This window comes from Lepisosteus platostomus, chromosome 5 (genome assembly GCF_059453375.1).
Source record: "Lepisosteus platostomus isolate fLepPlt1 chromosome 5, fLepPlt1.hap1, whole genome shotgun sequence".
Taxonomy (NCBI): domain Eukaryota; kingdom Metazoa; phylum Chordata; class Actinopteri; order Semionotiformes; family Lepisosteidae; genus Lepisosteus; species Lepisosteus platostomus.
The window spans coordinates 31,772,032-31,799,330 of record NC_142615.1 but is presented as its reverse complement, the minus strand read 5'-3'; the positions used below and the strand labels follow the sequence as shown (position 1 = coordinate 31,799,330).

Here is a 27,299-nt window from a genome sequence, read left to right as displayed (position 1 = left end):
TTCTGTTGTTCTTGCAGGTCCTGCGCTGCTTTTCAGCCGACAGAGCTCGTCCTGGTCTGTCGGCACAGCCCAATTGCAAATGATCGACTCCGCGTACAGAAGGGACGTGCGTTTGGTACAAGAGTGCATGAAGGCACCGGAAATACATTGGCAACAAATGACCGGTCGCTCAAGACCTCTGTGAAGTACAGGAGCGTGCAAGAAGAGGCTGTTTCCACCCAGTCTCGAACCAGGGACTTTTCAGGTGTTAAGTTGACGTGACAGCCGCTACACTACAAAAACCTGCAGGGATTGCTGCTGGTGTCTCGCTTGCATATCAGGCTGAGAAAGGGAAGCGTCACTTTAGGAAGGGGGCGCTGCAGAGAGGAACAGAGGGCTCAATGAAACAAAACACTGAAACCCGGGACCTTTAAATCTTCAGTCTAACACTCTCCCACCTGAGCTATTTCGGCGGTGCGCAAAGCCCACAGCCACCTGCTCCAGCCTTCCTGTGTTGTGGCGTGAGCGCATCAAGAGTAGCGGGAGAGTGTTGCAGGAACGTCACTCAGAAGGAAAGCCACCCAGCTGCGCCCTCTGAGCTCTGTCCAGCGCATCTTCCTCGCATGGACTCCTGCCTGTGACGGGCAGGAAACAATTAGCAAGAACAGAACGACACCCCATGGGTGTCTCATGACCACACCTTAGGTTGTGACACGTGCAGGTGTGAGGGGTTGCCGGGCTACTTTGGAGCAGAGCTTGGGCGGAGGGGGGGCGGGAAAGCAGACAAAGAGGTGGCACCTCAAGGTCTGCACGATCACAGCTCTCTGCCGTGAAGTAGAACATAAAACATACATATATATATATATTATTGATGAAAAATATATATATATAATTTATCTGTATTCAACACAACAATTTAATTCAAGCACATTGTGTAATGTATCGGCTGCCTTAACATATCTTAAGCAGCTCCAACAAAGACAGCTACACATCAAAGGACAGGACTTGGGACAGGACTTAGCTGATCTACACATATCAAAGGACAGCTACATAACAAAGGACAGGACTTGAGACAGGACCAACTGGTCAACTCATGCTACATATCAAAGGGCAAGATGAATACACATGAAGCAGTGAAACAAAACATCTTCCTGAGATCATACTGTATATAAGAGCTGGGAAACCCTTGCAGTGCTGTCTGTCCTGCGGGGCAGACCCAACGCGCGTTGATGTCATTATTGAGCTTAATAAAACAACTGAATCCACAAAGACTGTCCTGCTCCTTGGATGAAGGATTTCCCACAACAGCCGCCCCAGGCTTCCACTCGATAAGCTACTGGACACACCCACCCCTCCTCACACAGACAGTGGAAAAGCCCCCGAGTGGGAGGGCTCTCTCTTCCTCCCAGGAGCTCTTGGACACGACGCACAGACAGGGCGCGGGGAGCCGCCGCCTGCAAACACGGCTCCAGGCAGGACTCTGCTCCGCAGGAGCCGCAGAGCAGAGGAGATGAGGGCAGCTTAGCTCCTGTGCAGAGACCTGAGCTGTTGTTGCTGTGGATGCTGTCTTTTCTGCACTCGGGGTAGAACATCAGGAAGCACATTGAAGCGCAGCGACATGCACTGTACAGATCCCGCCACTACTGGGCCCGATTTCCCCGGATCGAAACCGGGTGGAAACAGGCCCGTTTCGTTTGTTGCCACCCACACTGTTTGGGGATTCGCCTAGCGCTGTGATCGAACAGACCCACTCACCTCTGAGTGTGGCGGGATCTGCACAGTGGATGTCGCAGCGCATCCTGCTTTCACTTCAATGCGCGTCCTGATGTACCCTGGTCTCCCGCGTGACAGGTGGGGATACTTGCCACTATACTAACGAGGAAGACATCGCTCTCTGCTTAGGGTGTAAAACACTTACTTGCAGCATTGTGGGTCCTGTGGTTTAAATGCTATTGGTTTGTGAACAGAATACCCCTATCCCAGTGCATTGTGCCACATTAAATAAAAGCACGAGAAAAAGAGATTCAGAACGCAAAGCTGTGTCAGTGTTCTGTGTAAAAAATCGGTTTGAACATCATGGGAGCTGTTTTTAATAAGCTGCTGAGTAAAGAATATTTTAATCTTCCTGCTGTCAGTAGTATTGTGCATATAGTTGACTCTTACCTGAATGAAAACAGGACGTAAAGGAAGGGTTTCAGAATTCAGACAAAGCTTTATTCCCGTGCTTACAGTCTGAGTAATTGGAGACTGCGCTGTTATGCTTCCTATGGTCATATATGGGTTTTTCGCATGAAGCCGTATTGAACAGTATTTCTCGTGTTGTGAACTTGTGTATACAGCGGTCCCCCGGGTTCCAGTTAGTACGTAATTACGCATCGATGAAAAACCGGAGGTTTAAAAAAAGATAATTAGCTCACTGATACTTTGATATGACCATTAAACTGTCTGATGATATTGCCACCCACACTGTTTGGGGATTCGCCTAGCGCTGTGATCGAACAGACCCACTCACCTCTGAGTGTGGCGGGATCTGCACAGTGAATGTCGCAGCGCGTCGTGGTCTTTAAAATGCATTTGGTTTGAAGGCGTTCTGTGCTTCCGTTGCGAAGATATGGACAAAAGAATATTCGTGCTTGGTCCAAAAAATGTAATATAAACGAAAAAGTAAAGGCTGAGAAAGCATTCACAATGTATTTTATGCAAAAAGCAACTATTCTCGCGATTCTAAGAGGTTTCGTGTAAACGCTTAAGGCGTGGCAAAATCGTTTTCGAACTTCAAGCTAACTTTACCCCGGTGTTTTACGCTGCTCTTTTCTACACTGAACTGATCATTTGGACACCGTAAGACAAGAGAGACACATTTCTTTGTAATCAGGAAACCAGGAATCCTAACCGTTAGCCCGTTAGTGCCACAGGAAAAAAAAAAACGTTTCAGCAAGATAAAATTGCAGGATAAACACATTTTTTTCTTTTTCGTAGCTCTTGTGTTTTGTTTGATTTAGCGAATTTTATACACTTTATTTCTGACATATGACTTAAAAGGCTGGTAGAGTATATTTAATACAAGAGCGTTGAACAACAATTTTCATCTACCGTATTGTAATGTTTTTTTAAAAAAGCAAGTTAAATGGATATATAGTAAATGTTTTTTTTCCATATAATAGTGTTTATGGTCTGAAAAACATAATTCATTTTTTTAACGGACATTTGGTATAATAAAAAAAATACTAATTCACGAATGTTAACATTTTTTACAATAACGTGTTCTATTGTGATCTTGCGCCCCATACAGCAATATCATCAGACAGTTTAATGGTCTGTCGTCCTTTTACAGTTCTGGGTTTTATTCTGTCTTCAGATGCACCAGATGTGTTTTTAAAATACGTAAATAACAATTCTGGTGCAGCAAAGCATTCTGATTAATTCAGATTCACTCTTCACGTGTGTTATAGATATCATATAATGTTTTTGTATCCACGCAAAACCTCGCATGAAGTTGATAAACTTTGCCTGTAACATATTTAACAAGGCACAGTGCCAAACTATTAAAATACATCAGAAAAGAACCCGAACTCATCTAATTGATGCATTTGAAACGAACGGGTGGGAGACTTTAATATGGCGTTCTGGAAATGCACTTTTAGGAGTTTTCGGAAGTCTGGACCCAGATATACAGTGAGGGAGGAGTGCTTGACTTCCTGCTTTCAGCTCGTGCATTGTTTCTACGTGTGACCACCAACAGAGAGAGCTTTACCGGTTCACAGAAACGTCCCAGCAGTTTTCTGGGTTAAGAGGGAAGAATAAATGTATTAAATGGAGATGTTATTGCTGCTGGGGAGTATGAAGGCGGTTTAGCGAGGCGGTGGGGTGTGGAGGGAGGAGACGCGCATTCCGCATGGGCAGCGCAGAGCAATGAGTCACACCTGCTGCGCGCTGAGTCCTGTCCTATATAACCGCTGAGCCCGGACACCCACAGCCTCTTCAGCCAGTGCTGGAGTTTTTTTTTTAAATAATACTTCAGAAAGTGCAGAAATTGACTCTTTTGCTCAGTTGAGGCTATAGGAATCTGTGTTTCTTTTCAGGCTGTCAGGAATAGCGCTTATTATTTTTTTTTCTCAGACTAAACAGTATCATTGGGCTGAATTTCAGTTAAACGCCTAGTTTAGGAAGATCAAGAATGAGTTAGGGAAGACAGAGGTGGAGACTAATGGAAGTTATGAAAGCCATTAATGGGTTGTCTCTGCTTGAGCTTGATTTACACCTTCGTAGTGCAAAGTTTAGGGGTTAATTGCAACAAACTGAAAGTGAAGTACTAACAGGCGTTCAACCCGTGTTTAGTACGCAGCTGTGGTCTGAAGTTGTGCTCCACTTTAAGTCCAATTGCAACGAACGTTGCTGCTGTGCTTAGTCCACAGCACTGTACTAAACCTGTTCTCAATTGCAACGAACACAGAGTAATAGTTGTTGCCCTCTAGAAGTGACTAAACTAGTGAATTATTTTAAACCACCTCTTAATATGGCTTGAGCAACTTAATACCATACTTGGTGTAACGATGAATTGCATTAGAAGGCTCCAGAATATAGTGGAAATTATAGTTACCACGTACTGAATTTATGCATCTGCTTGAAAACATTGTAACATTTATTCATAATGAAGTTGATTGTGTGTATTTACAAAAGTGGCATTTACTAATTATGTTGAATGTTAATCATTACTAGTAGCTGTGAAGTTTAAGGTGCTAGGGAGTGAAGAGAACAGAACTTAAACTATTATTTGTATAAATGTAGTGTGAGGCTTTAATTTGTTCTATAAAATCGAGGAGTCAACTGGATAGATTTGTTAAATATTTTAGTGATGAGTCTCCGTATTTGTGGTTATCAGAGGAAAGCAGGGATGAGGAGGAAATAGGTGGCACCCAAGCATGTTAAAGGAAAAAACTCAGCATCTTAAGTGATTTATGATGGTTAACAGTCCCTTTTCTGTCCTGTGGCTGTGATCCAATGACTGTGTTGAAACAGCCAGGGTTGTGCTAGCTCTTGATGGACTGGTATGCAAACCAAATGACAGACAAGCAAAGCATTGTTTTACAATTCTGAAAGCTTGTTCAATGTGGCTTCTTGTGTTTTTATGACTCCTGTTATAGTGCTGGTCTTGTAATGTTGTTGGATTGTGTGCAGGTGTTAGATACCGTCATAAAGGATAAGCAAGACTTAGCAAAACAACACGCCAGCAAGCACTTCCCCCCTTCAAAAGGAAGATGTTGGAACTGATTAAAGAGCTTAATCTGAACTGACACAGGAGAGAGAGAGAAAATCAAAGTTCTGAAAAGTAAGCACAAGGCACACCCTGCTAAAGAAATGTATTGCCTTTAAAAAAATGCTTAGAAGGTCAGAGGAACAATTGTTTTGTTGTTTGTTTTTTGCTCAAGTATTTTTATTAGTCTAATTTCCAGTTCTGTTAAAAATAAAACTTAACTTTACTGATTATTAGTCGGTGTCTTTTGTAATGATTTAGCTATAATGATGTCTGCTTATTCATCTGGAGTATTAAACAAAATTAATGTTGCAATAATACAGTAGTGTTTAATTTCAAATGCAAAGCTGTGGTTCTCATTTGTTTCATGACTAAATATAATTGGGTATCTCATTAATAACTATGTCACCTCATCAGGTGAATTGTCATCTAAATGCAATTCTTAAATTAAAAACTAACTGATTTGTCAGGAAATTTAGTTTGAATATAAACGAGAAACAGAAAAGTAATTGTATATTAATGTGGCCTACATATTATTCTACTAGTCAGAAGTGTTCTGATGTACAGTCCCCTGCAGTTCGGGCTAATTAGTACAACAACGCCGAGCCCTTGGAACCGGATTAAGCACAAGTTGAGCTGAGCTCCAACTTTGTTCCACATGTTTTTTGCCACAATTGAACTCAGAGCGGGAGATGATCTCCAGAATGTACCATACTAATTTAGTACGTGGCTGTGTTTTAACTCAGGAAGTCCATTGCATTTGACCCTATGGGTTTATATACAGATGCAGCCATTCAAAATGGGTGAGGTATTTCGCGGCATACCCCGGTGGGCGTGTCGCGGTATCACGCAGTTCACGTGTGTCACGTGGCTAACTATCCTGCGTCGCCTTGTAAAACCGCCAGGGGGAGCTTAACCTCTCATGTACAGCATTTGAGCCTTTAATTTTGAACTGTGTATTACAGCATGTTAATCATCAATCATTAAAATGTTGGTATATTTTATGAAAGCAAGATTGCTCAGTTGGACAAAAGTACACAACCTACCTTTATCAGAAATATTTATGCATCAAAGCCTTTACTGAAGATATTACTAATAGTATTAATAATGGATGACTTTGGACAAGTTGTATACTCAAAGTATAATTTCTTTAGCACATTTGTACAAGCACTTGGAATCTGTCCAAGCCATACTTTGTCAGGCATTTTGTTTTACTTCAATGGGCATAAAAACTTCCTTACTTTTAACAGGGCGTTTCATAATTTCTAACTACGAAAATGATTTAAAATGCGACACCTATCATTCAACTAGAGCTTAAAATATCACGAGGATCCTCAAGAGCACACCAAAGAGTGTATTAAAAGACACTTGTATTTATCAACGCTTTCTTTTCTGTATACCAGATTTCATGGAACCAATTCAGAGGGGTGTCAGCCAGTCAGATTCCAGGAATCGGCACTTTAAAGGAAAAATACACACCGGTATTCCATTTCTCCCTAACGATTTTAAGCATCGAAGTATTTAACTAGCATGTGAAATAGCGTGTGAAAAAGTGGTAGTTTTAAGCTTTTCTGCTAATATAATATGGAATCGCGTATCTAAAGAATTCGTGTGCTGCGACAGGGCTGTGTAGGGCTGTTTCGCCTCCCTGTTCATGCGAGCTGTCTTGTAGCCTACTGGTCTAGGTGTGTGACTACCAACTAGCAGGTTGTGTGTTTGAATCCAGCTGGTGCTGGACTTTTCATTTTTATTTATTTATTTTTTAATCGCGTAACATAAACATATTACCGTATGCAAACTGTACTGTATACAGTATGTATATGTATATTTAATGTCTTAACTGTGCCCGTTTAATATTGAATATTCATATCTAATTTTACCACTGAAGGGAAATCTTAGTAGCTGAGCATAAAAAGAATAGGAGCATACTGCAACGCGTGTGAAGGCCATAAACGATATTAATTTTGGAACATAAACATACAGTATATGGCTGGTCTCGGTACTCGGTACTAAGAAAACATACACGAAACATGGTTTCATTATGACCAGAATCGGTCTTGAGATATTTTTAACTTGATTTACAGTATTTGAGAGGTATGTCTTAACACCGATACTACAGTGCTTAAGTACTGCTCACGTATATGTTTCTAGGTTTATATTATGCATTTCATACGGTCAAATTACTTTTGAGCAACTAATAAGAAGCGCGAAACGGTATGCGTTTTAGTTTTGTTTTGTGCTGGGACCCGTGGATTGATTAAAGATATCAAGTACATACAAGTCATTTTTTAAATGTTGTAGTTCGTCTTGAAAAAATGTTACGAGTACATCATCTATGAACAGTTATACAGGTTCTGTTTCCATATTGTGGATTTTGGTTACGTAATATTATTTTCTAGATTTCACGTTGTGAATATATGATTTGGGCAAACAGAGCCGCAAAGAAGTACATTATGGGTTGTTTTTTTTTTTTTTGCAGTTTTATCTAGAACAAGCAATGCTTAAACCTTTGTCTGATTCTTGTGAAACTATCCATCACTGAAGTACCTAGGAGTTGACTTCAGTGATGTCACTGATGGGATGTTTCTAAAAATCCATCCTCTGTAAAACGTCTTCTCTAGTTGTCCTGCATATGTATTCGCTAATGAAGCTGTGTGTTCTGAGCCTGGATCTCTACATTTCTGTATGAACCAGCTTAGCGGGCTAAAGACAGCTTGTGTTTAAATTGAGTGTAAGGCAATTTATGCTTCTAAAGTCATGGTCAGCATTTATTATTGTACTGTGCTGTAAACTTGTTCTGTGCCAAGTCACATTATTTTATAGCGTTTTTATAGCGTTATCAAATCCGGTGGCGCTGTGTGTTAGTTTCCTGACTCCCATGTCACATGGTCTGTGATTGAAACCTGTAAAACGGGTTTAATTCGTCACAGCCAGCACTCCGGTTGTAAAGTAGAAGCAGGCGAGATTTCCAGCGAAAAACACCTCCCCCTTCTTCAGGTGTGAGGGTCTTCTGCTCAGAATGAAACGCTAAAATGTAATGTAGGCTCTGAATGGGTTCAATTATGATTTGGGCTTGATTAAGGTCGCTGCCTTTCATCTAAAACCCTACTTGAATCCTTCTAAGCTAAAAACCAGCGTTAGTGAGTTCTAAATAAAGAGGTATCCAGGTAACAGTGAAACGGGTGGACAGTCTGCGGAGATCGCCCGTTTTCCATGTAAATAGTTCCCTGGTTCCGCACCCCTTGGTGTTTCTCTCGCTCTCTCTCGGGTCACCTGATCATTAGCTCGAAAGATTTGAGTGCTTTGTGTATATTCTTATGGTAGTGGGGGCAGGGTGTGTGGGAACAGGTTTGGTTGAAATCGCATTGGAGATCTATGTTCTTCACACCTGAAACATTTTCTCTGAAAGCATTTTCTTCGCAGTTTAACCGATCTTGTTACAGCATGTTACAGTTTACTATTATTAACCATATTAATTTTAAGTGCTTAATGTAAAATCTTGTAAAAATATATTTTCATTGTTCAAATATACATATAGTCTGACTATCATATAATAAGTTAAATACAAAACTAAAGAAAAAATAGGGTTAAATATAATTCAAAATATTTTGCTAACAATGTTAACTGTTTATGAATAATAAAATGTATTAACTAAGGAGTAGGATGGCACAGTTGTTAGTATGTTTTTTGTTTTGTTTCTTTTTCATAAATACAACAGTAGTTGTGTGTTGGATGCACATGAATTGAAGGAATGGGCAAACATAGCTGATGCAGATCCACAGAGCCAGCATATTAAGATGTTTATAATTAGAGGCAATTTGTTTAAATAACTAGGTATGGATACTGATGTGCAAGAGAGGTGGAAAGGCTGTTTCCTTAAGCCAGCACTATAAAATGTTTTATTCTCAGTGAGATGCTGCCATTTCATAGTGGGTTTCTAACACTGTGTATAGTTCCATCCACACAGTGCCTTTACTTCCATCCATTTCTAATCTCTTTATCCAGTACAGAGGATTTGGAGCCTATCCCAGTAAGCAACGGACACAAGGCAGAATACACCCTGGACATAGCGCCAGTCCATCACAGGACAGACAGACACAAACACACACACACCAGGGCCAGTTTAAATCTAACCTCAGAACCTTTCTTTTCAGAAGACTTAGTGTCTGGATCTGCTTCATTTTCTAATTTTGGTAGCACCTCTAACTGCTTGTCTTTCTTATATGCATTTACTTTGTAATCTGTGGTCCTGTATCTGTTTTTACATCTACTGTATTGCTTTGAGATGCCACCTTTAATGGTGATATATCACATAACGTTTTTTATTATTGTTATAGGGAAACATGATCAGATTTTCCCTGGTTCAGAAAAAAAGATCTAAAGTATACTAGTTTGTCACTCTTCTCATTCCCTTTGCTAAATGACTTTTCATACTAATCTGATCAATCTAACTGCCAGTTTTCTGTGCTTTTTCTATCCTTCTAGATTTGCAATTATTCTGATAATTTTCATCTTGAAATAACTCATTTCTAAATACCTTTTTCACTGTTAACATCTTGCAGCAACTCTGCGACAAAATATACACTCTGACAGTTCATCCTGCTAACAACATTAAATAAAACAAATCTTAAGATTTCTATATTTATGTCTTTATTTTGTGGTTTCATAAGTGACAAAGGCTAAACGTTCTTGGAAAAATGTATTTTATGTGTTGCTTTAACAAAATATGTTTACAAATCCTTTCACCTGGCATTTTCGTAGTTAGAAATTATGGAACGCTCTGTTAAAAGCAAGGGAGTTTTTATGTCCATTGCAGTTCTTTTGCAACATGAATATAATTATATCGTTATTAATTTCTTGAGATACGCGATTCCATATTATATTCCCTTTTAATCAAATTGTAAAAGTATGCTTGTTGACTCCGGTATCACGTTAGTTAAAGACTTCGATGCTTAAAATGTTTAGGGAGAAATGGAATACTGGTGTGTATGTTTTCTTTAAAGTACCGAGACCAGTCATATACTGTATGTTTATGTTCCAAAATTAATATCGTTTATGGCCTTCACATGCGTTACAGTATGCTCCTATTCTTTTTATGCTCAGGCACTAAGTAAAAGGAGATGCTTCATATTGCTTGACTAATTTTAAAAACTAAGTTATAAATGCAGACGCTCCCTTGGTGCGCTGCTCTGGTGCGCCGGCTCTTACACAGTGCCTGTCTGCCGTAAGCGTTACAATATACATACCCAACACTGCTTGTACCCATCTGTCATGCAAATAAAACACCTTGAATTGAATTGAGGGGAGAAGGGGGGAATACTAAAGCCAATACTGACTCAATGGGCTTTGACGTGCTAATGCGTTGGTTTAACAGTCCGGGTGTGGCAGGCTTCCAATGTCAACTCGACTCGATTGGAAGACAATGAACGTATTTTAGCCCTAAATGAATTAATAGCAAACATGGTTTACATAAAATACATTTTTCCAAGAAAGTTTATAATAATACGATCTATAGTTGAAATCTGAGCCTACTTTAAAAATAAAGGAAAAGCATTTTCAGAGAGCAATCACGCTGTTTATGTAGAAAAAGCGATTAGGTTTATGAGCAATCTAATTACCTATTCGCTTAAAACGCTATATAAAATAAAGTTTATTTAGAGATGAATGATCAGTGTCGCAGTTTAAATAATGGGAGTCAGGAAACTAACACACAGCGCCACTGGATTTAATAACGCAATAAAAACGCTATAAAATAATGTGACTATGCACAGAAAAAGTTTACAGCACAGTACAATAATAAATGTTGACTATGACTTTAGAAGCATAAATTACCTTACACTCAATTTAAACACAAGCTGTCTTTCTGTATGAACCTCTAAGCTGGTTCATACAGAAAATGTAGAAATGCATTAGCCTGATTATGATTAAAAAACACATAATTAAACACGCGTTTGCGATTTAAATCAGAACACGATTTAAATCAATATAAATGTTTATATTGTAACGCATACTGTCCAGCCTCCATTTCTCTATAAAAATTTACTCTGTTGCACACACACACACAATAGAAGCAGGAACCGCTGCCAGAAGGGAAGAAGGTGACTATTCATTGTTATCAAAAATGACTTAGAATCGATCATGTTGCGATATTTTGAAATATAAAAGTCAATTGATTGTCCATAATATCGCTATTCTATTTTTTCAAAGAAATGTTTGTTAAAAGAAAAGTCCAGCACCAGCTGGATTCAAACACACAACCTGTGCATTGTTAGTCACACACCTAGACCAGTAGGCTACAAGACAGCTCGCATGAACAGGCAGGCGAAACAGCCCTACACAGCCCTGTCGCAGCACACAAATATAATCATACCGTTATTAAATTCTTTAGATACGCGATTCCATATTATATTCCCTTTTAATCAAATTCTAAAAGTATGCTTGTTGACTCCGGTATCACGTTAGTTAAAGACTTCGAACTTAAAATGTTTAGGGAGAAATGAAATACTGGTGTGTATTTTTTATTTAAAGTACAGAGACCAGCCATATACTGTATGTTTATGTTCCAAAATTAATATCGTTTATGGCCTTCACACGTGTTACAGTATGCTCCTATTCTTTTTATGCTCAGGTACTAAGATTTCCCTTCAGTGGTAAAATTCCATATAAATATTCAATGCTAAAACAGGCACAGTAAAGACATTTACTGTAAATCTTTCTACGACCGACCAACGGACCATGAGTGCCCCTGTCGGTCAACCAATCACGTACCGCGGTATTTTGCGTCATCGCAATTCATGATGCGCAACGCCGTAGCCAATTACCTCCAGTACGTGTCTGTACCGCGCACTTTGAATGGCTGCATCTGTACATGGGTTTCTCTGCATACACTACCATAAGGGAGGAATGGTGAATTAGAGGGAGGGCACCAGTTTGGTTTATCAAGAATTCACCAAACTGAGTAGAACTACAGATCCAACCATTCAAAATGTGCAAGGTATGCTGCAGTAAATCGCAGTGCTCGTTCTGCAAAGAACTGCAGGATACCGCATGATGTATCGAAGTAGGGTGGAATATCTTGTAAAACCACCAGGTGGAGCTATGAAAGCTCTCATGTGCAGCATTTGGGCTGTTGCTAGAAAACACTTGGTTTTGAATCCCTGTCAATGCTGAGGGACAATCTTTTGTCAATTACAGAATTTAACAGTCTAAGTGGCATATACAATTTAATAAGTTTAAGCTTTGTATTACATTGTTAAACATTAAACTGATTAAACAGTACACTGAAGTGTTATAGAGGACACAAATTGTGTATTGCCTCTTACATTAAACAAAAACATTCATTTTAATGTGATATGAAAGATTAGTAATGAATAACATTGAATAGGCTGTAAGCTCAAAATATTACTGTAGTCCACTTTCTTTCTAAACATCTGCATCAATTTGTCTCATTCACCCATGATTACTTAAACATTTTGCCTGCCCTTTTCAGCTATAGCTTTGTTTGAACCCAGCTCCTGGCATGAGTTTTCCTTTAACAAAAACATTTCTTTGAAAAACTAAAATAGTAAATTATATTGATTTGTTGCTATTTCTAAATATCACAACATGTTCAAAGTTAAGTGACAACTAATAATTTCAAACTGCTTGTATTCTAAAATTGTATTTTGTTCGGGGTGATTTGTCACTGTGCCCTCTGTGCCGACACACTGCACATTCAATCCCCCCCTCCTTCTCTTGACTGATGGACAAAAGGTGGACATCTGGGAGAACTGTACATGGCATTTGCATCTGTGAATTCTGCTGTGTAGATAGTGCTTCCTGAGGGGAGAGAGACAGTGGGGATGGCATCAGCCAATTCCTGGGTGGTGGTGAGCAGAGAGGACAGGATGGAGTGTCCTGAGGCGCTGTGTGCTCTGCTGGGGGTGGAGGGCTGTGTGAAGATATGCATTGCATCAGGCACAGCAACCTGTGTGGCAGGGAGGGGCACTTTTCAGGAGATGAAGTTATGTTTGGAGACCCGCTGCTGTCGTAAACACTCCAAACAGGTGCTCTTGCTCTTTTTACAGACTGGCACCCTGGCCAGTGGCTGAAAACAGAGACCCACAGCCTGTGGCAAAATAACAGAATCTATGTAAGAAATAACGTCACACAGGAGTATTCATCAGTTGCGGAAGAGATGTCAAAATCTTTTATTTTCATCCATCTTACCGCTTTCTTTGTTACTGTTCCTATAGTCTTTGAAGATTTTTTAGTGTGTGCGAGGTTTCCTGAAGAAGAGGCTGTGAAAAAAACATTTATAATAAATTATACATTCTAGCACAGCAAAAATACCTTGGATTTTGAAATACAATGCAATGCAAATACAATGCAAGAAATACAATTGGGTATTTCAAATGAATTCCCTTCGCACTTTGCAGGCCAGAGCAGCTGAAGCACGATGTCTCTTCCTGTAAAAAGTCTTTACCAAGACTCTAAATATCTGACTTTCAGTTTGAAGCGGTACAACAGATTCCAGGGCACATTCATTCTTGATTCAGGATATATATGAGTGTGCTAATGATTAAAACTGTGTTGACATGAGGTACAAGCGGTAACATTTTCATTCCGAGAAGAAAGCCAGTCTGTGCGCATTTCTCAGCGTGCACATTGTCAGGAACCACAAACCCACAGTGCCAGCAAACCTATCAATAGTCTGTAGGTACTGTCATTGGCCGGGGTAAAGTTAGCTTGAAGTTCAAAAATGATTTTGGCACACCTGTAGCATTTTCACGAAACCTCTTAGGGTTAAGAAAACACTTGCTTTGTGTGCATACTACATTGTGACTGTTTTCACAGCCTTCACTATGTCATTTTTAAGCCATTTTTTTGACCAGGCACAAATATTATTTTGTCCATATCTTAGCAGTGGAAACACAGAAAGCCTTCAAACCAAATGCATTTTAAAAACCATGACTTGTGAAATTTTTCACACCCTCTACATCAAACTATTAGTGAGCTAATTATCTTTTTAAACCTCTGGTTTTTCATTGATGTGTAACTAGGCACTAACTGGAACCCGGGGGACTGCTGTGTACACACGTTCACAATGCAAGAAATACGGCTTTGTGTGAAAAACCAGTATATCACCATAGGAAGCAGGACAGCGCAGTCTCCAATTACCCAGACTGTATGCACAGGAATAAAGCTTTGTTTGATTTCTGAATCCCTTTCTTTATGTCCTGTTTTCATTCAGGTAAGGGTCAACTATATATACACTATAGTGCTGACACCGGGAAAATTAAAAATATTCTTTACTCAACAGGTTATTTAAAACAGCTCCAATGATGTTAAAACCGATTTTTTTACACAGAAGACTAACACAGCTTTGCGTTCTGAATCTCATTTTCTCATGCTTTTAATTATTGTGGCATTCTGCGCTGGGATAGGGGTATGCTGTTCACAAACCAATAGCATTTAAACTACAGCACCCACAATGCTGCAACCAAGTGTTTTACACACCAGACAGCCCCCCTCACCTTATACAACCTTGCTTGGGGTTGTGAAACCTTTTTTTAAATTATTTTTTCAATACAGCACCATTAAACATGCATTACACTGGGATGGGGGGGGGGGTGCTATTCATGAGTCAAAAGCTTCATCACAACATCTGAAAATTTTAGATTTGACATTCTTTTTATTTCACATGTTTTCTTTTAGTGTTGTCCTAATTTTAAATAAGCTGTATCTGTAGCAAATCACAATGAAGGTGTGGTATGCAGTCTTGATAATGAGACTGTGTAACCATCAGGTGGGAAGGAGAGAAAAACAAAAAACTCCAAAGGAGGAAAAAAAAAATCTCTGGGGGTCCAAGGCCTGATGGTTGACCTCCCCTCCAGGTAAGACAAGTAGTTACTAGAAACAGTTTACATGCACTACCATGCAGATTGACATGGTGAATTCTATTTGCTGTATTGTGTCAGGCTAGATGTTAATGTTGAGTATGTCCCACCCACTGGGTTGAGCAGTACAGGATCTTGAGTTTTATAGGGACTCATATCGGCTGGGTTCCTTGCTTCAGAAATCCAGGAGGATCCCTTGTCATGGGGGACAGAGCTCGATATCAACCAAAGGCACCGAAGAGTGGCAGGCATGGTCTGGAGAAAAAAAAATGGGTTAGACACAGAAAAAAACAATTGCAATGTGGTTGTCTACTTACCCACTTGATATCTCTTTCTGCACCTCCTAAAGAATTAGATCACTCAGGATCAATAAGACTACAGAGATGATGTAGAAGACTACAGCATTGTTAAATATGCTTGTAGGTATGGGGCATCCTTAATAAGGTCTGACATATTTCTACAATTTAGGGGCTGTGTCTCTAAATGCTCTGCTACCTGCTCGCTATTATTAACGTAAGCTGTTCATTGATCTAGACAGCATCCTGTAAATGCCATAATCTTACTGGAAGAAAAGGATCACTTTGGTGTCTAGGCTGTTCTTTTTTGATGAGTCTCCAAGCCTGGAGATGTACACGGTATGATATTGAAAGTCAGTGGGGTTCGGACTTCGATGATGTGATTGTGTTTTATTGTTTCGGTTAGAATCCTTTTAGTACTGTGTCCTGTCTGAAAGGTACTGTAGAGATGGTACTATTTGGTTAACCTAATAAGGAATCACGTTAGATACACCTCTATTTGACAGAAGCCAGTTTTCTTTGATCTTTCTTACAGCAAAGTGGAATAAATCATGACATGGTGACATACTGTTGATTTAGAATTCTTTGCACTACTACTTTGATGTTAACACTGTGTAGTGATCATATATAAAAGGGACTGTGTTGTGTTATGATGAACTTTTTTACTGTTTTCATACATACTTTGTTTGGTTTCTGGCAAAAGATAACAAATAATTAATAATAATAATTGCTTACACTTATATAGCGCTTTTCTGGACACTCCACTCAAAGCCCTTTTGGGGTCTCCCCTCCACCACCACCAATGTGCAGCATCCACCTGGATGTGAATGTCTGTAGAGTGTATCTTATTTTTAGTACTAAAATAAATACTTAGTACTTTACTAAAATACTAGTACCGAGGGAGCGTCTGCATTTATAACTTAGTTTTTAAAATTATTCAAGCAATATGAAGCATCTCCTTTTACTTTTAAGTCCCTTAAATACATTGAGCACAGCTTTCTCACCACTTAAGATTGCTTTTTGATACCATCCTTACACAAAGCAGAAACTTTCCGATGACATACAGTACAAGTGTTACGTTATACATTTTAGGAACGTTTCATCTAAACAAACACCACAAAACTATTCTCGATTGTATTTCTGAATTTTATGTTACACCTGCAGTAGTTCACTGCTTTAAATACATCGAATTAAGAAAGTTATGTGTAGCACTTTAGATCTTTTTTTCTGAATCAGGGAAAATCTGATCATGTTTCTCTATAACAATAATAAAAAACTTTATTTTACATATCATCTTTAAAAGTGGCATCTCAAAGCAATACAGTAGATCGAAAAACAGTTAAAAGGGACCAAAGTAAATACCAGACAAACACAAACGTGTTTTTAATAAAATGCTTTTATTCATTCAGCAGAGAGTGAGAGGGACATCCAGCAGAGAGAGAGACACACACCGGTTTCCATTGACAATTTTTTTTTCCAATTCCTCTTGTCTAACAGGAATGTTTTGTTTGTGGACAGACTGTTAGACTAGAGGAAAAGAGCGCCTCCTTCTACGAAGCATTTCGTTGATCCGATCACGAATTCTTTTCCAGTCGCACGAAGTAAGGGTTGTAAAGCGCAAAGTAAATCGCTGATTCTTATGGAATGTGTTCCGCCGGGGATTCAAAAAAAATATTTGACAATTTGTTTTTTTCAATTCCTCTTGTCTAACAGGAATGTTTTGTTTGTGGACAGACTGTCCACAAACGTGAGACTGTCTTTCTCAGACTTTCCCGAATGTCCCCCGCCCCGGTCAACAATCCTAGGAAGAACACAAAACAGCCTGTTAATAAAATTTTTACAATTTTGTTCGGTCAGTTCTTCCTCCCAGAATTTATAGATCGCATCGATCAGTTCCTGCTTTGTGACGGGCTTAGCAGTTTTCCGAACGTAGTCTTTCAACGAATGCCAAACCATCTCTATCGGATTTAGATCTGGGGATTCGGCTGGAGTTTTCACCCAGTTCACTCCTTCTGCTATAAGCCTCACCCTTGCTGCTGTGTGTTTCGGATCGTTGTCTTGAAAGAGACGGTGCCTTGATCCAAACTGCTCCCTGATATATGGGGCAGCATGCTGTGTGACCACGACTTCCTCAAAGAATACACGGTCCATAATTCCTTCGAAAATAAGAAGTGGTCCCGGGCCTCTTCTAGATATACCCCCCCAGATGTGAACCTTCAGTGGATGTTTTGGCTTTGGCTTGTCCACATATCTCCCCTTTTTGCAAAATGCCATCGTTGAAAACTGTTCCAGAGCCACTGTTTCGTCGGTGAAAAGTACATCCTGAAATGCCTCCCCCTGTTCAATCCATTAGAGCGCTTGCTTGAGTCTTTCCTCTTTGTTTTTAGCCTTATCATGGGGCATGTGTTGGTTTTTCCTGTATCTCCATCCAAGCCTCCTGCGTACTCTTCTTATCGATGTCGGGCTAATGGTCGCACCGAGGTCAGCCCATAGCCGTCTTTGGACTTGCATCGCCGGTAGCTCATCATTTTCATCAGTCAGCTTGTCGATAGCTCACACAATAGGACTTGAAAAAAAAAAGATCAACAGTTAGTTTTAAAAATAATGTGCGTAGTTGTATTTACATGCAAGAAAGGTATTTTTAGAAAGTTATTTACCTTTGAATCGTCCTCGGTTTAGATTCTCTTTGCCTCCTCTCCGCTTTATGATGTCGTCTCACTGTGCTTTCACAAACGAAGATGTCCATCGAAGCCAAATGCTGTACAATGTCCCGTGTTGACTTCCCGTTTCTTTTCATCTTCATTATTTGGTGTGAGAGAGTCTTCGTGATTTTGGCCATTGTCTGTCTCCTTACCGAAGCGATACAGTAGTGCAGCTTGAATTCTGTACCTATATACTGTATGGTATGGTACAGATAAAACTTACACCATACCGATGAGCTTATACCAGGGAAAGACTCCTATTTTAGTTAAAACACAATACGCCAGGAAATGTGTCTGATGCATTAGCAAGTTAAAACAATTGCGTCGACAACCTGGGCGTAACAGCAGTTCCTTTTTCTGATCACTCGCTCTCTGGATAGATGTCTAACCTGTCCTGTTCTTTGTTTTCCTAATTTGCTGATTATGCCTGCTGCGATCCACTCCTACCCTCACACCTAAAGAAGACTATTTTAAATTTCTTGGCGCGGCTCATTGTGCAATTAACCCTTGTATGTACTGTCCTTAAGGTGATATCTCATAAAGGTGATATGTAAAATAATGTTTTTTATTATTGTTATAGAGAAACATGATCAGATTTTCCCCGGTTCAGAAAAAAAAGATCTAAAGTATACTAGTTTGTCACTAGTATACTTTTAATACAGTCTTTGCTGTGCTCTTGAGGATCCTTGTGATGTTTCGAGCTCAGGTTGGATGATAAGTGTCGCAGTTTAAATAATTTTCGTAGTTGGAAATTATGAAACGCTCTGTTAAAAGCAAGGGAGTTTTTGTGTCCTTTACAGTAAAAGAAAATGCCTGACAGAGTAGGGCTTGGACAGATTCCAAGTGCATTTTTGCAATTTACATTGCATTGTGCTGCTGTAATACAGTTTAAAATAATTAAAAGTCTAAACAGTATCAGCTTTATTTATGGGTTGCAATTTAAAAAAAAGTCAAAAACCGCACTCAAAATGCAATTTAGAGCTTTCTGGCAAGAGGAGACACCCCAATTAATAATGTAATATGCCCCTGTTTGTGCATGAACAAGGTTATACTGCTATTTCCTCAGATACGCGATTACAAAAAAAATTAAATACAATTTGAATCCCCGGCGGAACCGGGCATCCATAAGAATCAAGTAATAGGTTTATTCCATGCCGAAAAAAAAAGAAAGAAAACACATTCCATAAGAATTGGCGCTTTTATATATCACCTTTAAAGGTTGCTTCTCAAAATGCTTTACAGGATAAAAACATTGTATTTCATTGCACTTTGACAGATCGTCCTTAAATCATAACAGTAACCCTACACTAACCCCATTTTATTTTTTCAAAGAAATGTTTAAGAAAAAAGTCAAGGTTGTAGCTGGATTCAAACACCCTACATGAGATGTATAAGTCAATAACCTAGCCCACAGCACCACTGGCTAGGTCACATGAGGTGTGTTGAAAAAGCCCTAGAGAAACAGTATCAGCAGACATTGTACAGCGTGTACTATTCTTGTGTTGCGGTACATGAATATAATTATATCATTATTAATTTCTTTAAATACGCTATTCAATATTATATTCCCTTTTAATCAAATATATACTGTATGTTTATGTTCCAAAATTAATATAGTTTATGGCTTTCACACGCGTTACAGTATGCTCCTATTCTTTTTATGCTCAGCTACCAAGATTTCCCTTCAGTGGTAAAATTCCATATAAATATTCAATACTTAAATGGGCACAGTTAAGACATTAAATATACATACTGTATACAGTACAGTTTGCATACAGTAATATGTTTATGTTCCTAAATCAATCTCTTTTATGAGCATGTGATGCGAAAGGCATGGTGAATCGGAGATTCTCAAAGATTACTGTACTTTGCATGATTGGAAACAAATGAGTGATTGCGAAATGCTGTGGTGTTACTTTTACAAAGACGGTCAACAAAAAAAAGAATGTGGACCAGGGCAATACTTTGAGTTTACAGCTTGTCCAAGGTCATTCATTATTAATACTATTAGTAATATCTTCGTTAAAGACTTTGATGGCGACAACTCAAACATGAGAGGTTGAGCTTTATTAACTCCACCTTGCGGAAATTCCGGATACTATTATTTTACTTAAGGTACCACGTAGTATTATGACGTACTATACGAGAATTTATGGTAACTCGTGGTAGGCTGCATCAAGCGCACCGCAAAATAATGAGGTAGCGCCTGCTCGTTTTGAATGGCTGCATCTGTATACAGTAAACTTTATAATCACATACATCAGCGAATTTCTTCAGATCTTCATCTGTAATTATTTATACTCTTTCCTAAATTTAAGATGGTTTTCTCCACCCTATTAAAATTGTTCACATCCAACATCCACATTCAATTAGACAGAATGTAATTGATCATTTAGAGCATATTGTTTTCCTGAAGTTCAATGTAGATCAGTTCTGTGTGACAGTAATAACCACTAGAGGACAGTTTTTGGACCGTGAATTCCCTCCCTACCTTTCTTCAGCTTGCCGTTCTGGATCAGCTGCCCCGCTAACAGGGCAAACACTACAAAGAGCAGAGCCCCCAGCAGCAGGAGGACCAGGGGTGAGATGGACAGGCCTGTCTGGGGTGTTGTCCTGGTGCTGCCTGAGCAAGAAGGAGACAGATCAGAAAATGAACTTGTCTTAATCTTGTGTTCATCTGTACAGAGACTAGAAACTGGGGATTTTACCCATCTTCAAGGAAGAAGTGCTGGTTGAAGTAGGAAGAGCAGTAATACAAGATAAAATGGTTTTGATGAGGAGATTCACAGAAGTTCTTCTGTATTTGACAAAAATGAAACCGAGAGGCCATGGTTTATAGACAGCAGTACTCCTGAGAATCAGCAGCAGCATTCAGACGAATGGAAGCGTCTCCTATTCCCTTCTGTCAACTGCATTACCCGTCATCATTGGATGGTTTTGAGATCCCAAACCTGAAGAAAAGGAAAAGGGATGGTTGAGATTCAGAAAGCACAAAAGAGATCATAGCCAAGACAAATACACTACATTAATATAGAGCATTTAATAGCCAGGGCTCACACTAATTGTTTTTCTAAGAGGCAGAATATGTGTTGGCTTCTTCATTATTATTTACGTCTGTATTCCTGTAGTGAGAGCAGCCCTGAACACCCCGAGACCCCCAGCTGCTCCCACTCACCTGTACAGGTGACCACAGCATCCTCCTTGTGCCAACAGTCACTCTGTCCCAGGGGAGCATGCCAGCAGTCCCGCAGGTGAAGCTCACTACCCCTGCAGTTCACCTCAGCCAGATAGATGGTGCTGTTTCATCTTCCAAATGAGGAGTTTCCCCACTGCATTTAGTTGAAGAGAAGACATCTGTGCCTTGGAGTCTCAAATCCTGTTCCACAGCCTCAGGCCAGGAAACATGTTCAAGTGACTTTACAGAATGTGGCCATAAGTTGATAAAGTAAATCAGTTCTTAAATTGTTTCACAGGTATGCGCCACATAACAAGATAAGTGCTACATACACTTTAAAAAAAAATAACCAATCACGTCAGTGCACTGAACCAGAGTAGCCTAGCTGTATTCTGCATTGATGTTTCAAGCCAGGAAGAAAGAAAATAGACTGGAGCATAAAGTGGTAGCAGAGCGGTGGCTCTGTGACTAAGGATCTGTCCCTGTGACTGGAAGGTCGCCAGTTCAGATTCCACAGCTGGCAGAGGAATCCTACTCTGTTGGGCCCCTGAGCAAGGCCCTTAACCCTAACTGCTCCAAGGGTGCTATACAATGGCAGACCCTGTGCTCTGACCCCAAGGTTTGCTCCCCATCTGTGTCTTCACAGAGAAAAGCTGGGGTATGTGAAAAGATGAATTCTTAATGCAAGAAATTGTATAGGGCTAATAAAACAAAATTAAATGTCTGTTAATCAGTTTTATTTTGTTCTCTAGACCACTGGTCCCTCAGGTTAGCTGGAGGAGGTGCCTGCTTTGGGAGGGTTGAGGTTTATCACAATGGCTCTTGGGGTACAGTCTGTGATTACTCCTGTAACCTGCAGGATGCCCAGGTAGGCTCCAGACTCCCACTACCCTCTGAATAAGGAAGTGGCTCCTGTCACTTGAGAAAGCATTTAATCTCAAAAACACCTCAAATATGAGACCAACAGCAAAAGCTTTGTTTTTAACATGCTGTTGTATTGTTCCTGAAGCCCAAATAAGTGCAGCAAGTCAGTCATGTTCCCCCAAAACTCCCATTATTTTAGGTTTGATGAAAAAGTGCATAAAGACTTTTGTTCAGAAATCAGATTAACTACAGAGTGAAGGGTGTGGGTTAATTCTTTGTGCGATGGTTTTGGCCTTATGAACCTACCCCTCCCTTTTTTCCCTGCATACATACTTCCCAATTAACGGTCACTGCTAGTGGCAGAACAAGTTGTCACCTTTCTGTGCTTTCGGTCATTAGAAATATTACAGTCTTTGATAAAAAGACTTACTTCAGTCTCCTCATGTCTTAGTGCTTAAACTGAACCTAGGTACATTACCCCACTTACTACTCCAGCCGCCCCCCCAGCTGAAAAGGGGGAGGGGAGGGGGGTGATGATTCTCCAAAGTCCTCTGCTCCCTCCACATCCTCACTGGTGCTCTCAGCATCTTGTCCTGCAGCCTCTCTGTCCCCTGGAGCCCCCTCAGCATCTTCACTGGAGCTCTGAGGGTCTCCCTCCTCATCCTCAGTCCAGTCAGATTCCACACCCAGAGGACCCTCTACTGGTGCCACAGCCACCCGACTGCTGGTCACCAAGCTCCTGGTACCTGTGGACAAGCAGCACCCAGCAGTGAGGGATCTGCTTCAGCTGGAGACCCACAGTGATGCTACTCATCTAAACAGCCACTTTGCCCAGGAAGGGATCAGTTCTCTGTTGGGCAGAGATGCATCAACAAGGGATAGAGAACCAGACCCACCTTCATGCTGTCTGCCAGCACACCTGGACTCACAGCAGACACAGACCTCATGGTCACCATACAGCTCCTCCCACCTGGAGGAGAGGAGGACAGGTGAGGCCTCCACCTGGCATGTCCCAGAGCACCCTCAGCAGGCTCCTTGCAGAAGTACCTCTTAGCCTCCCTGTTGTAGGTGCAGGACTTGGTCCCTGCTGTTGCTTTAGCAGGAGCCACAGCCATGACAGTGCATGTACAGCTCAGTCACTTCATGCTGCAAGAGGGAAGGTCACAGCATTAAGGGATCAAGGCCAATAGAGGGACAGAGAAGGACCTTCTGCCATCAGTGAAGGCAAGCTGGCAGCTCTAGGCACTACAGCTGCCACAGTCTGGTTCACATCTAGATCATGGATGAAAAAAGCAGGCAATGGATCAGTAGAGCAAGAAGGCTGAGCAGCCTTTGAGAGTAGTACCTTCCTGGACAGCTTCTTCTGAAAGAGGAAGGCATCAATTGTGAAGCGGAGCACATCCTTCTGCTTGGAGGGGACAAACCTGGACAGGCAGCCATCTGCCTTGCTGTCCACCATGCACCTGGGGACAAGGACAAGGATGAACCCCTGCAGGCTCTCGGGGCTACTGCCCACCTCTCCTTCCAGAAGGGGCCGTACCCCAAGTTGTCGATCACAGGGAAACGGGGCTGGGAGTGCTGGTCCGGTTTCTCAGTTACGCAACACGAGTGGATGTACAGCCTCTGCTCTGCTGTGGCAAAGTAGGCAGTGGCCTGGAAGTACATGGGCTGACCCAGGAAGTACTCATCCTTAGGAGAGAGCCGGACCCAGCGGGCTGGAGAGAGAGAGAGGCAGCATTACACCTGCACACAGCACCCCCTGCAGGCAGGAGGAGCCACTCGCTCAAGGAGCTTACAGTTGGTGGTGAGCAGGACAAAGCTGTGCTTGTTCTTCAGGTCCTTGAAGAAGGTCCTTCTCCTGGTCCACGTGGGGACATAGCCAACCTTGTAGGAGTAGTGGAACCTGCAGGACAGAGGGGATGAGGGGCATCTGGACACTTTCCTAGCGGCTTCTCAGCAGCAGAGCCCTGCCTACCTGTTGTAGGATCATTTGACAGGCACAGAGAAGGGAATGAAGCAATGCACAGGTGCACTGGAGGAGGGCGGGGCATAGCGGAGAGTGTTGGAGTACACCAGGCGGCCCTGGACAACCTGCAGGGTCACAGAGGAAGGGATATTCCCAGGAAAGGCAACCCCGACACTAGCCCTACAGCTCACATCGATACACTGCCTGTAGATGAAGACCCGCTTACCGATCGCTCGGTGCCGCACTCGTGAAGCCCGTAGATGAAGTAGAAGTAACTGCGTGTTGTTCGGCTGACGCTGCAGTTGCCCAAGGTCACCTCCGATGGCCGACAGCTGAAGCCGAACAGGAGCCGACTGACCCTCACGTACATCCTGCTGAAGTCACACCACACAGCCACTCCTCGGGTGCCCCCGATGGCCGGGCGAGCCGGCTGCCGCCCCCGATGGCCGGGCGAGCCGGCTGCCGCCCCCGATGGGGAGGAAACAGGACGCTCTTGATGTAGGCGGGTAAGGGGCGGCTGCCGGCTTCGGGCTTCATCTTCTCCTTGTCGAAGTAGGGCGAGTGCGCGTCTCTGGACACGGGAAGGCGGCGAAAGTCGGGAGCCAAGGACTGCGAGTCGTTCTCGCTTGCAGACAGGTCTTCGGAGGACGCATCTGCCAGGTTCAAGTCCTCCAACTGGGCTGCGTCTTCAGGAGCCGGGAGATCGGTCTGGAGCGCTGATTCCCGAGAGTCCCAGCCAGCCAGCCGGCCCGGCGGAGACCAGTGCGGGGAGCCCGGCCCCTGTGCACAAGCACAGCATAAAGAGAAACGAGCGCATCGCCAAATTAACGTCCCGCTAAATTGCTACAGGAGTAAAATAAATAAACCACCAAACTGTGTTGAAGCAAGAGAGAATAAAGTATGAACGCGGTGACTAGGTTTTTATACTGGCAGGACCTGCTACCACACACCTGGTCACACTACCGCTCAATCAACACAATCAATTACATACAGAGACCCGGATTGTTCTCAGCGTCTAATTAGAACCTGCTTCCAGTCTGAGGCGGGACTCCGTGAAGCCGCCTGCACACTTTCCCGTGTGTATCTGAGCTCAGCGGAGGAGTTCCACGTAATTTCGACAGAATTAAATCACCCACAGGTGTAAAATTTGCTCAGATTAATTTATTGTTCAATTAGTTTCTAATTTACGAGGACAGTGTGTTAAACTCGCTGTCAGACAGAGTACGGAACATGCGACAAGTCCGTCCACACTTTCTTTTATCGAGGGGGCTGTTCTATCAACACGTACCGCAATGAAAATAATTTTCTATTTTTCATGTGTAATTGCATGTCATATTAAAATGTGTAATAAAAGCATTTCTTTGTTTTCCAGTAAAGAAATACTGATCAGCTTTTGACATGATCTGATAATAATTTGTCCGATTTTCCAGAGATTGCTTTTGCTTCGCAGCACTGAGAACCTACGGAAGCCCGTTTCCGCCAGGGAGTAAAAAAAAACGCACTATGGTATCTCTGAATTGTGACTTGGAATCATAGAATTGCGACCTAAAAACTCCGAATTTTGACTTTATCTCTCACTTTTGCGACTTCGAAAAAGCCCATATTTCATTGTCTGTCCTTTTGTTATTGTAACGGATTCGGGGTCTTGCTAGCTAGAACCCGAATCCGTTACAATAACAAAAGGACAGACAATGAAATATGGGCTATTTCGAAGTTGCAAATGTGAGATATAAAGTCGGAGTTGTGAGTTACTAAGTCGCAATTCTGAGTAACTTAGTCGAAATTCTGCGATACCATAGCGCGTTTTTTTGTAACTCCCTGGCGGGAACGAGCTTTCATACATTTCAATTAGTCTGATCAGTGTAGGACAAGTTAATGTAGAATCATTACTATGTCTGTCTCTTGTTTGTATATAAATGAATGTCTTTGACAACTTAATGTTAGTTTTTAATTTAGTTTTACGATGTAGGTCATGCGTTAACATATGCACGAGCATACGAAATGTCTCACTCCTGATTCAGCTCATGCTCCATAGGAGAGAAGAGATTCCTCCTGCTTCTCGTACAATCATATCAGAACAGAAGCCCGTGTCGCCCAGCTCTGATTCAAGAGCAACTCGCATCTTCAGCCCTTTTTTTATTCGTGATCCTAATTTTCTTTAGTTATGATCAATATTGAACTTTTTCTAAATAAAACGACAATAATCAAACATGCAGGCAGACTTTTAAAAAGTATTAGGAGCCACAGGAAAGTTATTGCTGCCCTCAAACCACATGTACTGCAGCTTGTGGCCACATGTTCCGGCTGTCAGCCTGTGTTACCATGTTAGACATATTACTGCTCCAGTACAGTAGTAAAAGAGGAAACGAATGCAAACACTGTTTAGGAAAAACACACACGTCTCAGGCCTTAACCATGACAAGGATGGGATTTGAACCTAGACGAGCAGAGCACAATGGATTAGCAATCCAAAAAATGACTCTTGTTTAATTTTCTTTTCGCTTGCTCGATTTGTAGTACGCTCCTCAATCCTTACAACCGATAAACAAAACGGCTTCATGTGCCACATCGTTCTGCTGCAGGTACGGTTTGTACCGTGTATTAGGCGAACCCGAATAAAATATTTCAAATATGTGAAGAATTTCATGAAACCTGAAAAAAGAAGATCACAGCCAATGTCAGCAATTCGGAGCCTGTAGCAGCTTTAACAGAACAAAACGATCTGAAGCCGCAATACTTTCATAGAGTGTATTGTGACACTCTAACCACGTTGTTGCTATTACTGCTACTTCTGCTGCAGTTGCTTTAAACTCTACTCAGCGGGCAAGTAAAGTTGTACAAGGAATAGACTACTTTGAGCCGTCCAAATTCCATTTTGTGAATTTAAGCTTTTTTTTATTAATAACAGCATTAGTAATACAATGCGTGCTCAGAAACGTTACTTATTAGCTCGTGAAGCAATAGTGTTTCGACAATTTGAGGTCTTCAAAAAGTAAACGCTGAAGTTTTTATACTTCCTTGTGAGCAGATCACCTTTGATTTAGAAAAGGAAAACTTACTCCCCTGTTGCTTTTATTGCAATATCTGAATCGAGACCCAAGCGCTAAGAAAGCTGAATAACGCAAAAGTCATAAACCCGATTTTAATGTAGATACACATGTTCTAATGCAGCCTTCATTACAAGA

General features: G+C 41.3%; 2 protein-coding genes across 3 annotated transcripts in view; both read right to left on the bottom strand.

The window, feature by feature from the left end:
• Positions 1-27,299, bottom strand: part of LOC148665564 (antigen WC1.1-like) — a 589,159-nt gene that overhangs the window by 492,278 nt on the left and 69,582 nt on the right. The gene's annotated exons all lie outside the window — the stretch shown is intronic.
• Positions 22,112-24,834, bottom strand: LOC148665567 (zona pellucida sperm-binding protein 3-like). Of its 2 annotated transcripts, XM_088632392.1 has the most exons (9): positions 24,341-24,832; positions 24,124-24,239; positions 23,945-24,051; positions 23,689-23,863; positions 23,494-23,611; positions 23,196-23,294; positions 23,045-23,118; positions 22,636-22,894; positions 22,112-22,196 (listed from the first exon to the last, which is right to left on the bottom strand). In XM_088632392.1, exons 4-6 carry the CDS (start codon positions 23,811-23,813, stop codon positions 23,244-23,246), a joined length of 294 nt encoding a protein of 97 aa, XP_088488518.1. In that variant the 5' UTR covers positions 23,814-23,863; positions 23,945-24,051; positions 24,124-24,239; positions 24,341-24,832; the 3' UTR covers positions 22,112-22,196; positions 22,636-22,894; positions 23,045-23,118; positions 23,196-23,243. The 2 variants fall into 2 exon arrangements, with proteins under 2 accessions (XP_088488518.1, XP_088488517.1); XM_088632391.1 differs by having other exon boundaries at positions 22,118-22,894; positions 24,341-24,834.